This window comes from Colossoma macropomum, unplaced genomic scaffold, assembly GCF_904425465.1.
Source record: "Colossoma macropomum unplaced genomic scaffold, Colossoma_macropomum, whole genome shotgun sequence".
NCBI classification, from domain to species: domain Eukaryota; kingdom Metazoa; phylum Chordata; class Actinopteri; order Characiformes; family Serrasalmidae; genus Colossoma; species Colossoma macropomum.
This window is the reverse complement of record NW_023494795.1, coordinates 29,090,149-29,109,098: the sequence shown is the minus strand read 5'-3', so window position 1 is coordinate 29,109,098 and position 18,950 is coordinate 29,090,149. Positions and strand designations below refer to the sequence as shown.

General features: G+C 38.3%; 1 protein-coding gene across 1 annotated transcript in view; it reads right to left on the bottom strand.

Moving 5' to 3' along the window:
* Positions 1 to 4,153: 4,153 nt before the first annotated feature.
* The window catches only part of rnf217 (ring finger protein 217), a gene marked incomplete at its 5' end in the record, with an annotated part of 37,232 nt that continues 22,435 nt past the window's right edge, over positions 4,154 to 18,950 (bottom strand). The window contains 3 exons of the mRNA XM_036582626.1: positions 4,154 to 7,034; positions 7,538 to 7,609; positions 15,842 to 16,043. Of these exons, the coding sequence (XP_036438519.1) occupies positions 6,955 to 7,034; positions 7,538 to 7,609; positions 15,842 to 16,043 (354 nt within the window). The remainder of the gene's footprint in view (positions 7,035 to 7,537; positions 7,610 to 15,841; positions 16,044 to 18,950) is intronic.

Genomic DNA, 18,950 nt, shown 5'->3' with positions numbered 1-18,950 from the left:
CTTCATCACATGAACACCTTCAGGAGTTGGAATAAAGAAGCTCTATCTAAAAGGTGTTCAGTGGAACTTTATTATTTTAACTCATCCCAACACTGTTGAATGGAGCTTCATCATTCCAACTCATTCCAAAGATATTCAGTGAAGTCTCATCACCGCAACTCATCCTAAAGGTGTTCAGTGAAGCTTCATCAGATCAACTCCAAAAAGTGCTCAATAGATGTTCATCATGCCATCTCACCCCAATAGCAATGGATGAAGCTTTATCACTTCAACTCATCCCAAACTTGTTCAGTGGTGCTTCATCATTCTAACTCATCCCAACGTGGTTCAGCAGAGCTTCATCATTTCAACTCATCCCAAAGGTGTTCAACAGAGCTTCAACGCTCCAACTTATCCCAAAGATGTCCAACAGAGCTTCATCATTCCGACTCATCCCTAAGGGGTTTAATGAAGGTTCGTTATTTCTACTTATCCCATAAGAGTTCAATATAGATTAATCATTCCAGGTCATCCCAAAGATATTCACTGGAGGTTCATTATTCATACTTATGTCACAGGGGTTCAGCATAGTTTCATCACTTGAGCACCTTTGGGAAGAGTTAGGGCGACAAAGTTCCATCTCTAAGGTGTTTAATAGAGCTTCATCATTGCAACTCATGCCAAAGATGTTCAATGAAGTCTCATCAATTAAATTAATTCTAAAGATGTTCACTGGAGCTTCATTCGCTCAACTACAAAAAGTGTTCAATAGATTTTTGTCATTTCAACTCATCCCAAATATGTCCAACAGAGCTTCATCATTCTGACTCATCCCTAAGGTGTTTAATGAAGGTTTGTCATTTCTACTCATCCCATAAGCGTTCAATAGAATTTAGTCATTCCAGCTCATCCCAAAGATGTTTAATGGATGTTCATCATTCATACTTATCAAAAAAGGGGTCCAGCAGGGCTTCATGACTTTTGGGAGCTGGAGTGATAAAGTTTGATCTAAAAAGGTGTTGAATGGAGTTTCATCATTCCAACTCATCTCAAAGGTGTTCAGTGATGTCTCATCACTTTAACTCATCCTAAAGATGTTCAGTTCAACTCCAAAAAGTGCTCAATAGATTTTCATCATTCCATTTCATCCCATTAGTGATTGATGAAGTTTTGTCACTTCAACCCATCCCAAACTTGTTCAGTGGCACTTTATCATTCCAACTCATCCCAACATGGTTCAACAGAGATTCGTTATTTCAACTCATCCAACAGAGCCTCATCATTCTGACACCTAAGATGTTTAATGAAGGTTCATATTTTCTACTTAGTCCACAGGTGTTCAATACAGCTTACTCACTCCAGTTCATCCCAAAGATATTCAATGGCAGTTCATTACTCATACGTATGCCAAAGGGGCTCAGCAGTTTCATCACTTGAACACCTTTGGACAGAGTTGGAGTGACAAAGTTTCATCTCTAAGGTGTTTAATGGAGCTTTATCACTCCAATTTATCTTAAAGGTGTTCAGTGGAGACCTATAACTTCAGAGAACTTGTTTTCACCGCTCAACACTCCAGTGCCAGTGACCTTTCACACTCCTATGAAGTACACTTGGCACTGGGCATGATGACCATGACGGTGCATGTGTGGTTGCCCTAGAGCGTCCTATTTCACAGCCAATGCTTTTCTATAGAGATTCTATAGCTTTATGCAAACATTTTAACACACATCAGTTCAAATAAAAGGAATTAAAATACTATGTAAACAGTCCCGAAAAGTACACGCCCCAGCTGGGTGACATGGCATCATTTTATCAGTCTGCAGCACAGCTGCTGGTCCAGACGAGCCAAGGGCCAAGTCCCGCTCCCACAAGCCAGCAACACAGAAGAGCCATTCCACTCCAGCTTGGTCATCACCCAAGAGATTTACACCACCCTGGCACATGCGCAAATATGAAGCAATACCAATTCAACCAGCCAGGCAGTGACCATAGCAAACATACAAAACAAGGGAGGCTACTGTGTTTGCACAGCATTGTTTCTTTGTATGATGACCTTTTATTATTGGCACTGAAGGCCAGTGCCAGACATATGAGTGCTTATTAGACACGTGCAATGAAATGAACAAATACTGGCATTTCACCCAGGTCCATTTAATCCACAATTCAACACAGTAAAGACAGACGTTACATTTGCTGTCTGCGAAAGTGGATTAACATGACCAAGTCCGAGGATAAAGTGCAGCAGCGTCCAGAATTAAGCATCGTAGGGTGCAGGGATGTACAAACATGATGTACTATTGTGTTTTTTCCTGAAACGCATTCATAAAAATACAAGCATCGTGAGGTGGTCTCATACCCGAACCACAGTGTCATCTGAATCAGTATGTACAGCAGTTCTTTGGAAAGTGACACAGAGAGAAAAGGAAACTCCAACCATACATTTAAAAAACGTTTCCTCTATTAAAGTCCAAACCCATTTACAACATGGTGAAAGGCACAAGAGGAAGGAAAATAAGTTGAAAGGATAAACAGAGAATCCATCAGTAAAACCACTCTAATGGCACCACCAGGGCCTTTGGCTCACACCGACAGCAGACTGAAAGAGCAGGATGTTCATGGGCTACTGTGACCTTTTTCCATTTCTAATCGTGTAGGCAGGTAAAACTATACAACCGTGTACTGTATTGATTGTGTATTTTGCACAGGAGTGGAAAAAGTACAAGAAAACTGTACTTCAGTGAATGCATCGAGTACTCTTTCTCAGAAAAAGGGGAAGTATGGAGCCAAAAACATACAAGTGAAAGACATTCAAGCATACTGAAGCAGATAAAAGAAAATCCAAACATTTTGGAAACCATGTGAAATTCCTGTTTAACTTCACTGAGCACATTTAGGTGGTTTGGGAATTGTATAATTTTTGAGCGTAAACCCCTTGCTACGCATGGTTCATTAAACAATGGCTGACTTTTCCACGCACTAAACCACAAAAACCAGAACACGCAGGAATAACAAGTAAGTAGTTTTAGTAAAGCAAGGAGTGTAGACGCAAACTCCTGCTGAAAAAACCCATATAAACCATTAAGCGTTTCTCTTTGGTTTTGTAAGCTGTTTTGGTTTTGACATAAAAAAATCATGAGGATAAAGCAGTTTAAAACATTTTTCTAAAACTATCTGGTTTCAAGATTTATTTCCTTCATCAAATTAAGAATTATATGGCAGCCATGTTTGTGCAAAAAATAAACAGCGCACAGTCAGTGTTACCATCAGTCTTTGTAAATGGAAGTAGGTGCTTCATTATAATGATCACCTCCCAGCGCTTTGAGAGAGAAACGTCTATAAATAAATGCATATGTAATCAGGTAAAAGTGCAAAAGAGCAGCGACCGCCTCTTTGGTGTTTGTATGGGCGCTAAAGCACCACTGCGCCTGTGTAGTAAATCACGACAGCCGAAATTGAGATCACAAGACTTCCAAAGTAAATTTTAAGTACTGTAACAAAATATAATTACTCAAGTACTTTCCACCCCTGAATTTGTGTTCATGTTATGTTTCCCTGCCCAGGCTAGTTGCTAATTCTGGTGCAAAGCATCTTTTCTCAGTTTAGATCAAGGGTGGAGGAAGTACAGTACTTTTGAGTTGGAGTAAAAGTACATGTACGCTTCGTAAAATACTGCTCGAAAAAAGTGCAAGTATTAAAGTACTTCAAGGGGGATTCCACCACTTTTCCAAAGTTCCTGCATAGTTCAATCACTGAGATGTAAGCAAAGTCATTCAAAGTGGTCTGATGTGAAATGCTCCATTCCAGAGAAAATTACTGACTTTTTCTTTACAGTGGTGGTGACAGGAACCAGGGGTCACCATGTCTACAACACAAATATTGTATTTACTATTCTTATTACTATTATTTACACAAACAGCCATTTTATTTACTATCCAAAACCACCAGTGAACCAACATGTGTCTATTGAGTTTTTAAATGTAATGTTGATGAAATAGTGGTAAATCTGAAGAAAAAAAAATCCTTTGGGGACTATTTTGCCTCACAAAGACCTGCATGTATCCCTCCACCACAAACAGATTTTTAAAAAATAGGTTTTAGGCCAAAACTTTATCAAAACTATTGTAAAACAATGTCTCACACTTCAGGAAACATTATCATTTCATGTAATAACTTTCTGTAAGGGAGCTTTTGGAGGCATTAAACTCATTTAGATTTCTGGTTCCCATCACCACCACTGTGAACAATTTAGTCTCTGTAGGGTTCTCTATAACAATGCATTTCGCATCAAACCATTCTAAATGACACTGTTTACATCTTAATGATTAAATTATACAGAAACTTTGAAAAATGGGAGGAATTCTCCTTTAAACATCAAATGTACTTTGAGTTACTGTAGATCTCAAATAATATTTTGTTGTTCTAATAAAATGACAAATTCACAGTCGTCATGCAGACGAAGTTTTTCATGTCTGCAGCCAGAGATTTCCTTAAGAGAATCTGCTCATAAAAATATTATAACTTAAAATACTATTTTTTATACTTAAATACATTCAAGAATACTTGTACATATATAGTACTTTACCAAGAGTACATCCAACTTCATTAAAGTACAGAGTATTGCACTTTGTCCACCCCTGCTTGAGATCAATGGGCCTTATTTACCAATATCTTTCAGCTTTAATGTGTTCTTGAGAAATGTCCTAAGAAAAAGTCTACAACAGATGCATGACATGTTCTTTAACTGCAAAATTGTTCGCACCTTTGTGCTCTTGAGTGTGTGTAGATTCTGTTCTTACCTAAGAACAAAGCCCAAATAAGAAAACACTGGTGAATGTCAGAACCTTTGTGAAAACTGCACAAGTGGGACTTTTCTTCTTAAGAACAGTGAATGAGGCCCAATGATTTTTGAAAGAAAAAAATTACGAAACGTAATTAAAAATAAACCTGACAAACACAATCCTACTTCACAGGAGTGAGAGAGCAGTGTGTGAAAGTCCAAACACTCCCTGAGAAAAACAGTGACGAACACTTTCTGCCTGAACGTGTCTATATGCATGATTGTCTTCATTTGTTGGCCTTTATGACTGACTGTCTCAACCAATAAGGCGCACATTTTTGATAGTCGTCGTCATACACTTATCCAGAGTGCTTAAGATCAAAAAGTAACTTAAATGCACAATATTCACAAACCATATGTGGTGGCTGATCACAGAACCCAACGCTGTATGTGAATCTAAGATATGCATGGGACAGTGACAGTATTAATGTATATGACTGGTGCAAAAGCTCCAGATATGTAACCTTGTGTGCAAAGCTCATACACACCAGAGGTAAATGGTGAAATGTGCACCAGATGGGCCTGAAATGAAGGTATTATATCTATAAAAATACAATGTTCTTATGTATATATGTACGCAGTAGCTCCTTCAGGTGCATGCAGGTTGACAAGGTAGATGCATATCAGTTTTGACAAATAGATGGCATGGTAATAATCTGCAAGACAGAAAGTCAGCAGTGATGGTGCATCACATGTTAAATTGGCATGGATCTACAGCTACCCCTGCAACGCTGCAGCTGCTCTCCTCAGTGCAGACACACTCAAGCTTTTGTTGATGATGCAAATTCCAGTGGATGTTGGCACAGTGTGCTAGTTTGTGGGGTGTCTGGGGGGGGAGAAGGGAGGGACAGGACTGAATTCATACTTACCCCTATCAAATCCCTGAATTCACACACACAAACCCATACACATCCACTTAAAGAAGGACTCCGGTATTTGTTAACATAATCCCCACCTGCTGCAGCTGAATCATACCATCGATTACCATGAATGTTGGGGTAATGCAGTGCAAAGTAACCCATTACAGTAATGTAACTACATTTTCCTGTAACAAAAGCAGCATTACAGTACTTGACTTCATAAAAATTTTGTTTCTTGTGCTACTCGTATGTTTCTAAAAGAACAATACAAATTTTGCGCTATGCATATAAACTTCTTCTATATAGATTTTCTGTCTGCACTTGTGCTACCTGCGTCAGCTGACAGTCCAATTTTGACAGTGAATTTGACCAGCACAGCCTGACCGCAGAAAGCCCTGTAAACTCAATGGCTAATCTGACAAAGCATCTAATCACGTTCGTTAATAACAGCTTTAGAGGGCGGCGGTGAGTAATGTTTGTTTATTTGATCTCAAGTTGTGTCTGTCTTCAGTTGGGAGCTATTAAGTATTCACAGCTAGAAAGCAAGAGAGCTAATCAGCCAATTAGGCTTGTCATTTAATAGTTGGATACAAGGAAAAAAATACAGTTATATGGATAATCACAATTATTTATATGGCAATTAATCTTCCGCTAAAATTCATTTTTGTAACAGGCCTATTATTGATTGACTGCTGGACAGACTGACAGACAGACTGTCAGACTGACGAACTGTACAGACAGAATACTTTACACATCCCCATGGGGAAATATTGGAATTGTTCATGGTAATCGACTGTACGCTACAGATGCAGTAGATAAAGGTTACGCTGAAAAACACTGGAGCGTTCCTTAAAAGCATTTTCATAAATAGACCAGGCTAAAAAGACTAAAATTACTTATATTATTGTGTATGAACATCATTCTACACTTAATATAGCAACAGTCCCCTCTATAGTAACTATTTGTATATTTGTAAACTGAATGATTTTAAAAATCCGTGCCGAAAAAATCCTCAGCAGAGTAACGTCTGTGGCTGCTCTCCCTCTCCTGCTCTGCCAAGACATCATGGCATGGCACCACGGCTGGAGCACAAGACCGAGCGTGCGACGGGGAAGGGAACAGATGGAGAGCATCCATGTAGACTTTGTTTTGCATGGGCTGCAGTTCAGTAAGCTCACACTGTGATTATTCCTCCCACTGTGGCTGGTGTCCTGGCACACGGAGCGCTCTCTGTATGTGTTTGTGTGAGTGAGAGAGGAAGCAAGATGAGGTTCAGCCTCAGCACAGCCACCGTCCGGACCCATTGGAGTGTTTTCTGCGCTTCTTACAGATGTAGTAGATGGGGAAAGCAAATAGACCTGCAGAAACCACCAACAGTGAAGGACAGATAAATATAATGCTGTACTGTATGTATGTGATTATTCAGATTTGTGAAACTTTGTTTAATAATAGTTTAACCACACCTTAACACCAGCAAACAGCTGGAATGCAAAATGCTGTGGTAAAACAGTGACAGTAAAACAGTGTGGTAAAACATGCATCACGGAAAATAGACATGCTATTATGCCACTGAATGCAGCTGCATTGTTTGAACAAAAAGTGTTGTTAGAAAGTTGTGCAATAACATCTAAACAATCTAAACGCTGGGCCCTATGCTTAGCCACAGCATACTCCAAATTCTCATAGAGGAACAGCCATGTATAACAATAATGTAAACACAATTCACATGAAACACACAAATCAGTGTAAATAGAGGCCCACGGTAAATAAATATTTGATTTATTTGATATAATGCTCTATTTAATAGTATTTAATAGAATGATCCATAAATCTGCTGAAAGATGGAACAGAGAGCTCTTACCTATGACGAGAGCCAAGGCGCCAACTATCACCACCAAGACGATGACCACTGGAGCCACCAGCACTTTACTCACTGCAGAATCAACAACACAAAGATGCATGCAGATCAGTGTGAAATCAGGGTTAACAAGCTCTAACACAAAAGGCTCAGAGCCTGGTTTAGTTCAGAGATATTACAGAGGAGGAATCATCTACATACAGAGAGTACTGTTCAAAGAAATGAGAAAAGATGAGAAAATGATATTTAAAATGCAAATAATTATCTAACTAGGCAGTAAATGTTTATTTGCTCAGAATACACAAATACTACAGTGATACTAGAATAAATACAAATAACATTAATAACCAATGATTTTACACGAATGTGTTCATTTAACCATTTCCACACCTCTCCTCATCCAAAAACCTAGATTTTGGCTAATATTCTAACCTTTAGTTTAATCAATCCTTAAATAATTAAGTGCTGGTGATGGAGTCTATGTGATGGCTGGGGCTACTGTCTAGGAAAACAAGAAGATCTTGTTACTACATCAATATTTACATAGTATAACGGCAGTTTGCATTTAATCTAACATTATATAGTGTTTTCACAAGTAGACTCACTTCCTGTTGAGGTAAATAGCTTTAAGCAATTTGCTTAAGCGCCTAAGACCTGCATAGCACTGTATATACAGTCGCATGCAAAACTGAGAACCTTGGTCAACTTACGTTTTGTTAATTTTCTAAGGGAAAATAAGTTTACTCTCTACAGGGAACAAACTATGCCATTTTCTGCCAAATGTAGTGAACCATTTCTAGTAATTTGCTGAGTTTAACATAAAATATATATTAACATACAAATTAAAATGTGCCATAACTTTTGCACAGGCCACAACTTATGCTTTTTTCACAATATATTAAATTCAGTAAATAAGCAGTAACTGTGCATTAAACTGCGTGTTCTCTGTAGAGGATGTGTTACTTATTTTGACTTAGAAAATCACCAAAACACATAATTTGACCAGGCATCAAATGTTTTTATGAACAATTGTATCATCATGATCATACAATAGTGACATCACAGAAGGTTTGAATACGCAAATGAACCCAATAACCAATCATACTTTCTTTTTTCTTTTCCTCCAGCACAAAATCCAGCAAAAGTAAATAAGTTCAGCTAATCTTTAACTATGTTACATTACCATTTGACCAGTATATTTTTAATATATTGTCAGTGTATCACAACCAAAATATTCAGCAATATAATCACAATATTAGCGTTTTGTCCATATTACGTAGCTCTAAGATAGAACAGTCGCAGATGTGAGTTAGGTGTCTATAACTCCTATAGGCAAGTTTCCTGTGACGGGGTTACTATGTGGGAGTGGGAGTCAGGGCCTAAATGCTGGGAAAAGTTGACTTTGTAAAATTCCTGGCAATGTTCCTGGTAGACTAAGCATGCAGAAAAGCCAGAACATTGTCGGTAAGGGGCTGATGTTGTAATGACATTTGTCCTGCAACCTGCTTCATCCCAGGAGATTTAAACCAAATAAGTGTAAGTTTTATAGGAATGTTTATTATAAGCTTTTTTATAATAATACCACAAATACTTCTTGAGCCTGATATTCTACGTAAGAACATCATCTGTCTGCAAAACATGCTGTAAATTAATAACACACTCCAAAGAGAGCTGTCGACCCACTACTGTCCTAAACAAAGCATGTTCTGCAGCACACGTAACATCACATCCTGTGTTTGCGGGATTTTCCTGATACGTATGAACACACTGAACCTGGCAGTGTCCCAAAAATAAGCTGCAAATATGACGAGGGGATTCATTATCATTATCACAATCACTAGAAACATTAATCCAGCAGTGTTCCAGATTTTAAACAGCCTTATACTGACATTAGGGTTGGACAATATGATGATGTCCTATCTAGGGTAGCAAAAAAACATGGCACTTTGTTTAGGCCTGCACATAATTCTGAGTTGCACCAAGTAGTAATCAACAGCTGTGAGATATAATATAATAAATATGTACATTAATGTTGTTCACTTTGCTGGTTCATTAGACGAGCTGTGTGTAAGTTGACAGGATGAGCACTTTTCACATGAAAGCAATGTTTACAAAATGAGCTGCATTTTAAGCCAATTACAGTTGTACGCAGTTAGCAAGCTAATTCATGTAAAGCTGTGACAGGCTAAATACTGCTACAAGGGCCTGGGTTTGATTCCCCGGCTGGGCAACCAGGGCCCTTTCTGTGTGGAGTTTGCATGTTCTCCCTGTGTCTGTGTGGGGTCCTTCCACCGTCCAAAGACATGCAGACAGGCTGACTGGAGATGCTGCACTGCCCCTAGGTGTGAATGTGTGTGTTGCATGATAACAGTTAACAGTTTGGGGGAATTTGGCTTGTCGGAACACTGGCATGGAGGGGAAGGTGCCGTTTACTATGAAGTCGGCTTCCTACTTGCCAAATAAAAAACAACAGTAGAAATATTTGTTGACAATTTTTTTCTGTCAACATTATCAATAATGCTGAATAACTGTTTCAGCCCTAATATTTTCATAACAGTTCCAGAACAATGAAAAACTACAAGCATCATCAAAAAATGGAATAATTATAATTGAAGAGCTTAATTCCACAACACTTTAAATGCCACTTCCGTGATTTTTTTTTAATAATGTTCATTGTTGGGAGTGGGCTTTACACACACAAGACACAATGTGATTAAAATCACCTTTATTAGTGAAATAAAAATGCATTTTGATGGTGTGTGCAATATGTCAGCTGTTTCTCTTTTCATCACAAATAAACATGCAGCATTTTAGAGTGAAACTCTTCCATCGTTAGGCATGCACAGTCAGAATCTGCCAACGTTGGAATTGGCAAATTTTTGCATCAAACACACAATTGGCTTTTTGTATAGTTGTCGCACACTAAATGGTTTCAGATCTTCATACAAAATGTAATATGAAACAAGGAGGGCTTATTTATTGAAGTAAAATATTTGTATCACCCATGTGCACAATTAATTTTATAACTGGTTGTGCCACCTTTAGCAGCAACGATTGCAACGAATCCCTTGTTATAACTGAAGATCAGTCTTTCACATCGCTGTGGAGGAATTTTGGCCCAATCTTCTTTGCAGAATTGCTTTAACTGAGAACCACTGCAGGGCTCTGAGCAAGAGCTGCCTATTCAAGATCCTGCCACAACACTTCAATGGGGTTCAAGTCAAGACTTTTAATTGGCTACTCCAAAACCGCAATTTTGTTTCTTTTGATCCAAACATGGACTTGCTCCAGTGCTTCTGATTGTTGTGTTGCTGAGTGATCTAATTGCATTCGATCACAGACTGATGACCGGACGTTCTTCCTCAGGATTTTCTGATAGAAAGCAGAATTCATGGTCACGTCAATTATGGCAAGTCGTCCCCACACCATCACACTACCACCACCATGTTTAATTACTGGGGTATAAGGTCCTTATTGTTGAATGTTGCGTTAGCTTTATGGCACCGCTATCTTCCAAAAATGTCCACTTTGGACTCCACAAAGCATTATTCCAAAAGGCTTGAGGGTCATCAATGTTTTTTTTGGCTAATGTAAGACAAGCATTTATATCCCCCTTGGTTAGCAGTGTTTTCCTCTTCGCCTTATCTGAGGACAGCAAGGCCCACAAATGCTTACATGTTCATCTGGGTTGTTTTACGACTTCCTGGATGAGTCGTCGCTTTGCTCTTGGAAGAATTTTTGTAGGCCGGCCACTTCTGGGAAGAATCATCACTGTTCTAAGTTTTCTCCATTTCGTCATAATAGCTGTGGCTCGCTGGAGTCCTAGAGTCTTAGAAAAGGCTTTGTAAACCTTTCCAGACTGATATGTTTCAATAACTTTCTCATCTCTTTGGGAATTTTTTTCGATCACTGCTTGTTGAGACCTGTTAGCCAACTTTACGTGCCTTAAAGCAGGCATGTTAAACTGGTGACCTTCCAGGCCAAAGTGCAGTGGAGATTAGTGTTTACCCTCATCATATACTCTGAATTCAGTTCAAGAAGGCCTTGCTAATTAGCTGATCAGCTGAATCAGATGTGTTTAATCTGACAGTATGCTTAAGTCTACAGTGTTTTGGCCTATGAGGTTTGGATCCTGACATGTGCCTTTAAGGTTATATTTAAGTGAGGTTTAGATTCAATAGGACTGGAAGTAATCAAGCCTGTGTGTGTCTAGTTTAACTGATTCCCAATTATCCACTAAATCTGGTTAATTGGTCAAGTGAGTAGGGCAGTTCCTATTCAAACAGTTGGCTAGTGTTGGACACCTTTTGTTCCCCTTCAGTAAATGAAAATGATCATTAAAAAAACACAAAATAAAAAGTCTATTTTGTGTTCTCTCTGGGTGTCTTTTCTTATACTAAATGTTGCTTAAAGATCTGAAACAACTGAAGATGATGAATATGCAAAAATGGTAGAAATCAGGATAAAATACTGTTTTTATGGTAATGTGATTATAATTAGAGTAGAACTATGATTAGAACACATGCAGAGAAACTGTAAACAACAATAATAATAGTAGCAGACACTGTTGACTGGATATTTTTGGTTGGTGGACTGTTCTCAGTCCAGCAAGGACACTGAACTCCAGCAGCACTGCTGTGTCTGATCCACTTTACCAGTGCAACACACCACCACCACCACGTCAGGGTTACTGCAGTGCTGAGAATGATCCACCACCCAAATAATACCTGCTCTGTGGACCTGTGGGAGTCCTGACTATTGATGAAAGGGGTAAATGTGGGATAACAAATTATGCAAAGAAACAGATGGACTAACGTCTGTAATTGTAAGAACTACAAAGTGCTCCTATATGGCAAGTGGAGCTGATAAACTGGACAATGAGTGTAGAAACAAGTTTAGTGTGCCTAATAAAGTGCTCAGTGAGTGTAGATTCTGCTGTGTGAGAAGGTTCAGTTTCACATCACAGATATCATGCAAACATAAGCACATACAGAGAGCCAGCCATGTAAGATACATCAGTCTTCTCCACAGAGCACAGATACTGCATGCAAACCATCATCACAAGGCTGGGAGTTCAGCCCTTCTCTGTACTGCAGCCAATGCTGCATCAGAAGGTTTTTCCTAACAGGCTTAACAGAGAGATAACTACTAGCACTGACCAGCTTCATCTGCATAGCTCTCTCAGCTGCCTTAGCTGAGCAACAGTGTTCTTTTGTTTTGATCAGAGTTCACATTAGTGCGAATGCACAAAAACAAAACCCAAAAGACAGGTTCAGCATTTTTAAATCAAATCGAATTGGATCACATGTACAGCAACAGGCCTACTGCGGTCCATTCCAGTGATTCATGGGGGGGGTTGAGCAATACCACAAGGGAGATTCCCCATAACTGACGCTAAACAGGACAGGTTTACACACGTGAAAGAAGCCTTCAGGGTTTTCAAACAGAGCTTTTTCCAAACATGGAAGAACTCAGCAATGTAAAAACTAAACACATACCATTACAAAGACGCATATCTCCGAAATGGTAACTCTACAGGAGAGGGAAAAACTAGCTCTTCTTTAATGCACTTTAATGTGACAAGATTTTATTCCTAGTCATCTTGGAAAATTTATATTGGTCCATTCATCATGAAACGTTCATGTACAGTAAAGAGCAGCTGGCATCCAGTCGTATGCAAAAGTTTGGCCTGTGCTCATTAGATTTTGTTTTATTTTCCCTGTATGTTAAATAAAGAGAAATTGTGCACTATAATTAGCAGAAAAACATCATATTTAAGTGTTTTCTCTGCAAAGGATGTGTTCACTTATTATCTCTTAAAAAATCAACACATCATTTGACCAGGACTGTTCAAACTTTTTCACAGAACTGTGTTTAAATGGTGTAAAAAGAAAATAAAATGCAAAAAATACACAGTTACAAGCATTTAGTTATACACCTCTGAACCACTTCTTTTTTTTTTAAGGAGCACTATACAATTCTGGAGAACCATTATTGATATAAACACACCCCTCCCTTCAGTGCTCCTTCAGAAGTTCCGCCCCCCAAATTCATGGACGCATGGCCATAAAACCCTTCGCAAACGTTGTACAGACAAATACCATGACATAACGTTTGAGTGAACAATGACACAGGAACATTAACGTTAGCTAGATAGTGGGTTACCAAAACTGTCACTACAGTTGCTGTGAAGCTAACTAGTAGCTATCACAAACATTTGCAAACAGGACAAAACAATACTGACCTATTCTGTGAAACAGCAAAAATTAATTAATGTTACCCGTCCAGCAAGAGCACCCTCCTCATCCCTTTCCATGCATTTCAACTATGAATGAATGATTTCTGCCTTAAATTGTGCACGCATGCTGTGTGGACAGTCACCGTCTGGGGAGGGCATCACCTTTAATGAAGCTGTTTCATAATATTCTGCAACCACAATACACTGTCATTAGGGCTTGGCTGATATATCTGTTGTCTGATAATCGGCGAATATTGATGACTCACAGTTCTAGAGAAGCAAAGTAACGAGCACTGATATATGCCAATACGTACTAACTTTTCCCCCCACAGTAAAGCTGGGATTCGAACCTTAGATGGCCACTTGGGAACCCAATATGAATAATCCTAGAGTAACTATAAGATAGCAATTGAAGGCTGAACTGATGAATCAGAACATAAAATATCATTAAGTTAACAATATTGGTTGATAATCATGACCCACAGTTTTATCGGTATTAGCAAAAATGTTTCTGATACTCACCATATATTTTTGGCAGAACAGCCCGGATTCTAACTCCCAAGAAAACGAAACCTTATAAGGCTCTTCCACAGTGGAACACTATAAGAGTGAGCATGCATCAATGCTGATACTAGTATCAGGTATCGACCAGATACTGTGCTCATTTACTCGTTCTTAACCTCATAAAAACGCACCAATACTAATTGATGCCAGCTAATACCATGTGACATAAGCTGACAGTGTATGCTGCCACGCTAATGAACAAATGACCCAAGCTGGCAGTGAACGAAGGTCTCCTCTCATAGACAAGTGCTGACGCCATGGCAGTTGGACACAAAGGTCACTTTCTACCTTGGCGAATTCCTGCCAGACATACACGGTGTTATTTCAGCTCGTTTTCAAAACACAATCACAACCACGGGTGGAGATACAGAGGCTAACAATATTTCCAAACTCACATAGTGTATGCCTGGCTCAACTAGAGGAGTCCAAAAAGACAAAAAACTCCATTAGTGAGCTTCTCCGATGCTTTAGCCTCAGAAGTGATTCCTGTTGTCACTGTGCTACACTGAATTAACTGAAAAAAACTATGAAACGTACTTTACTTACAGCTGTACAGAAGTGCTTGTCTGACATGGAACAAAACCCACTCTTCTCCACTGCAATGCTACTCGATCCAAGATAACTAATGTAGCATAGCTAGCTAATGCACCTCATTTAAAATCAGCTAGATTTAATGATTTGTCTGTTAGGGTATATTGCACTCACTTATGTTAACAACTACCTAACTCTAAGTAAGTTACTCAGTATGGTATTATAATCTGTATCAGCGACTAATTACAAATATGTACTCATACTCAGTCTGAAAAAAAATCAAGGCATAATAGGCTAAACTGATAAACACCATCATGCTTAGTATGACCAAAACAGGTTCAATGCATCCAAATCTAAGTTTTAACATAAGAATAACAATATTATTACACACAAAAAACTTCAAGAAGACAACTAATAAAAAACAGGCAACTAATAAAAAACAAGAAAAATAAAAAGGGCAATCAACAGACACAAAAACCACACACAAATTCTCCGCCACTGGTGCTTCAATATTTATATTATTTTAGACTGTGTGTTTAAAACGTGTGTTAGTTTAGAACTGGCAAACATATCAGTCTGTAAAGCACTGTATCACCAAAATTATTAGAATATAAAATTTAAATTTAAGATTACATTTAAAATAATATCAGCCAACATTATCTGTTACATTTTTAGCTCCTATAAAATCAGTATCAGTATTGTCATCTCCTCAGTCCACATTCCAATTCTAGACCCTTTAGGTCCACTAATCTACAGTTTTATGTTCCAGGCTGAAGTTTAAGGGCAATTGTGCCTAATCTTAATCTTAGTTTTAAAGGAATAATTCTGTCGCACAATGCTAATGATGTAAACAGTAAATTAAAACAAATAGTTATGAATGAGCATTACAAATAATCCCATCATAATCAGAAACTGGATAGTGAGTAAAGAAAAGGGAAAACCATGTTGAGAGTAGAGTAGCGAAGCAGACTAACCACAGACTGAGCCCCGGACCAGCCGGCGCAAGTGTGGTTTATCAGGCAGGTAGCGGTACTTGCAGCCAAACACACTCAGGTTGGAGGTGTGGTCCCCAAAGAAGCGCAGGTGGCGATATTTCTCCCCACAGCGGTAACAGAAGTTGGTGTTGCACTGGGTGCAGGTCATGTGATCACAGCCCTCTGTCCTCTGGATGTGGATCTGTACAAGGAAGATATCATCAATTTAACCATTTTGCTGGTTGAATATCCACATTTATAAACTAACAGTAGGTTTAATAAACAGAGGTTTAATACGAGGGACTTATTATTAATCAAATAACTTTGAACCGACAAATACATAAATGTTCAACCAATGTTGTTGAAAAAGTTCATTTAATTTCAGTTGTTAAAGGGAAAGAGCAGAGATTAAACCATCCTACATGTAGTCTACAGAACTACTAAAGTAGCTCAACTGACTTTAAAACATCATGTTGCTTCTGTTGAGTGTAGCCTTAAGCTACAGCATGCAAATGTGTTTGTGAGGCAACGGTTAGCCTATGTTGCCTATGTCTAAGTCTGAAACTGCGATACTGACTATACTGATTATTGTTTACATTATGCACCCCGGTCAGGCCACAGCTGTTGGTTAACTTGGACTAATAATATGTGGTAGATAAGTATCCCTATTTAACATTCCTTCATTATGTGCAGCTAGCAGAAAAATTGATTTGTACATGATGATTCATTTGATTTAGTGATTTGTCTTTGAATTTTAGGTGTGTGTGATTTAGTTACAAGTGACTGATGGTACTAGTTTTCTACAGAACAATAACTCAAACAAAACAGTAAAAAAAAAGATATATATATATATATATATATATATATATATATATATATATATATATATATATATATATATATATCTCTGTTTTTTTGTTTTTGTTTTTTTTAAATTTCTGCTTAATTCAATCAAAATGTAAACAAAGTCATTCAGAGTAGTTTGATATGCGCTATTCTAGAGAAACCAGTCAGAATGGTCCATAGTAGTGGTGATAGGAACCAAACGACTAAAGAGTTTAATGCCTCTAAAAGCTCCCAGAAAGCTTTTACATGAATATGTTGTCTGATGGCGGAGAGACTGTTTTACGATTTTTAAGGCAAAACAGTACTCAAAACTTTTATTTTTTATTCTTGGTAAATAAAATGGCTATATCTGTGTTTTGACTCTTGGTTCCTATCACCACCACTGTAAAGAAATCTGAGTTGGTAAGTTTCTGTACAATGAACCATTTCACATCAAACCACTCTGAATGACTTTCTTAACACCTTGACAAGAAAAATTGATGGAATTTCCCTCTAAGTAAACAAATACTAAGATGAATTTGAATAATTTCAATATCAGGAGGACGATCAGTGAGGCTGGTTAGCTTTTTGACCTACTTTCACATCCTTTCCTGCCTTTGTTTTGAAATGATCTTACAAGAACCTCCACCATAGAAAATGCACATTTAAAGAAAAAAAAAAGAGCAGAGCACTTTTTTCCTCAGTGAATGGATGCCTCAAATGCTTAACATTTTAGCACCTTGCAAATTCATCTGAAACTACATCTGTTCAGCAGATATTTGTACAGGCCTGGCTGTGGGTCAGGCAGGTGAGGGCCCGTTTATTCCCTGACTCACACTGCAGTCACCTCAAAGCTGCAGGCAGGATTTATTATCCCCCTCAAATGACCAAAATCCTGCAGCATTAAGAGTGGAGAGAGCAGGAGTCTGGATGACGCATGAGCGCTTGAAACAAAATGCTGACGGCTCTGTGTAAATTTTATTCAGCAAAGACCGTCTGTTTAGAACTCAGTCTGACAACTTCCTGGAATGCCACGCTTCCACAGATTGTTGTGAGACAGAGAGAGAGAGAGCGAGAAAGGGAAGAAGGAAGAGAGAAAGACAACAAACACATCCTCTTTCTACTCAGACTTCTCTTGATAGGTAAGGTATCCTGCAGCCTAATGCTCCTCACCCTCCCTATTATTCAACCTCTTGGTTAAAAAAATGTGAATTTATTTTATTTCCTTTACAATAAACAACAGTTCCTACTTGAAGTGGCAGGTTTATCATTTAGTTTTTGAACTGAAAGCATGACGGTGCAATAGGTCATTGGCTTAGGCCTAATAAAAAATGAAGAGCGCAGCTTAAAATAGCAGTGTTTTGAGAGTGCAAAACTACAACACTATACCGCACCAAAAGCAAACATCCACAAGCAATAAGACTGATTAGACTACTTTTTAGACTATTACTAAGACTACTTTATCCATGTTCTCTGAGAGAAAGTGCATTGCGTTATTAGGAAATCACCAACGGGTAAGCAGAATTATAGAGCAGGAAGTGGTGGATGGTGAAAGCTTTCGAGAACTACTGAGGTATGCACAGCTAAAGCTGCCCCAGTCGTTACATTTATGTTTTACTTTAGGCTGGCAATGAGTATAAATATCAGTTTAACACTTCTAGTAGTTCATCAATGTATATTCCTCTTATTCCTTTTTTGGTCACAATCATAAACATACTTCAGTCGTCAGCCCCTCAGATTAAACGCAGGTTAAAAGCAGGTTCTTATGTAGGGTATGTTAAAATAGTTGGTGCTGTTTACTTCATATACACGCTGATGCCTGGCCCCACCTATCAGCACTGCATTCCACAATGCAAACAAGGAACACTTATTAATATCTTGGTGCATTAATACAGAACTCAGCTGATGTGTGAGCTCATAAGTGTGTGCATGATCAAGTATTTTACAATGGCGCCAAACATCGCTAATCAGATTTCACGACTGGAATTATGCATTTTATGATCAGCATTTTATTATCGAGTCACATCCATGATTTTAGGTTTGCTGGTTTGACTTGATTTTACATTTAATCACTGGCTAATGACAGTTGCTGATCAGTCAAAGGGGTTTGCTCAAACTTGTATCCCAACCCAACACAAATGATATAAAATGGTGAAAATTCTTGGCCAAAACAGAAACTAACATTCAGACAGTTCAGATAACTCTAAACTAACTAACTTGAAAGTCCTGATACTTACATATACAGAAGGACTGAAAGATAATGGTTTTTATATCGAAACTGCAA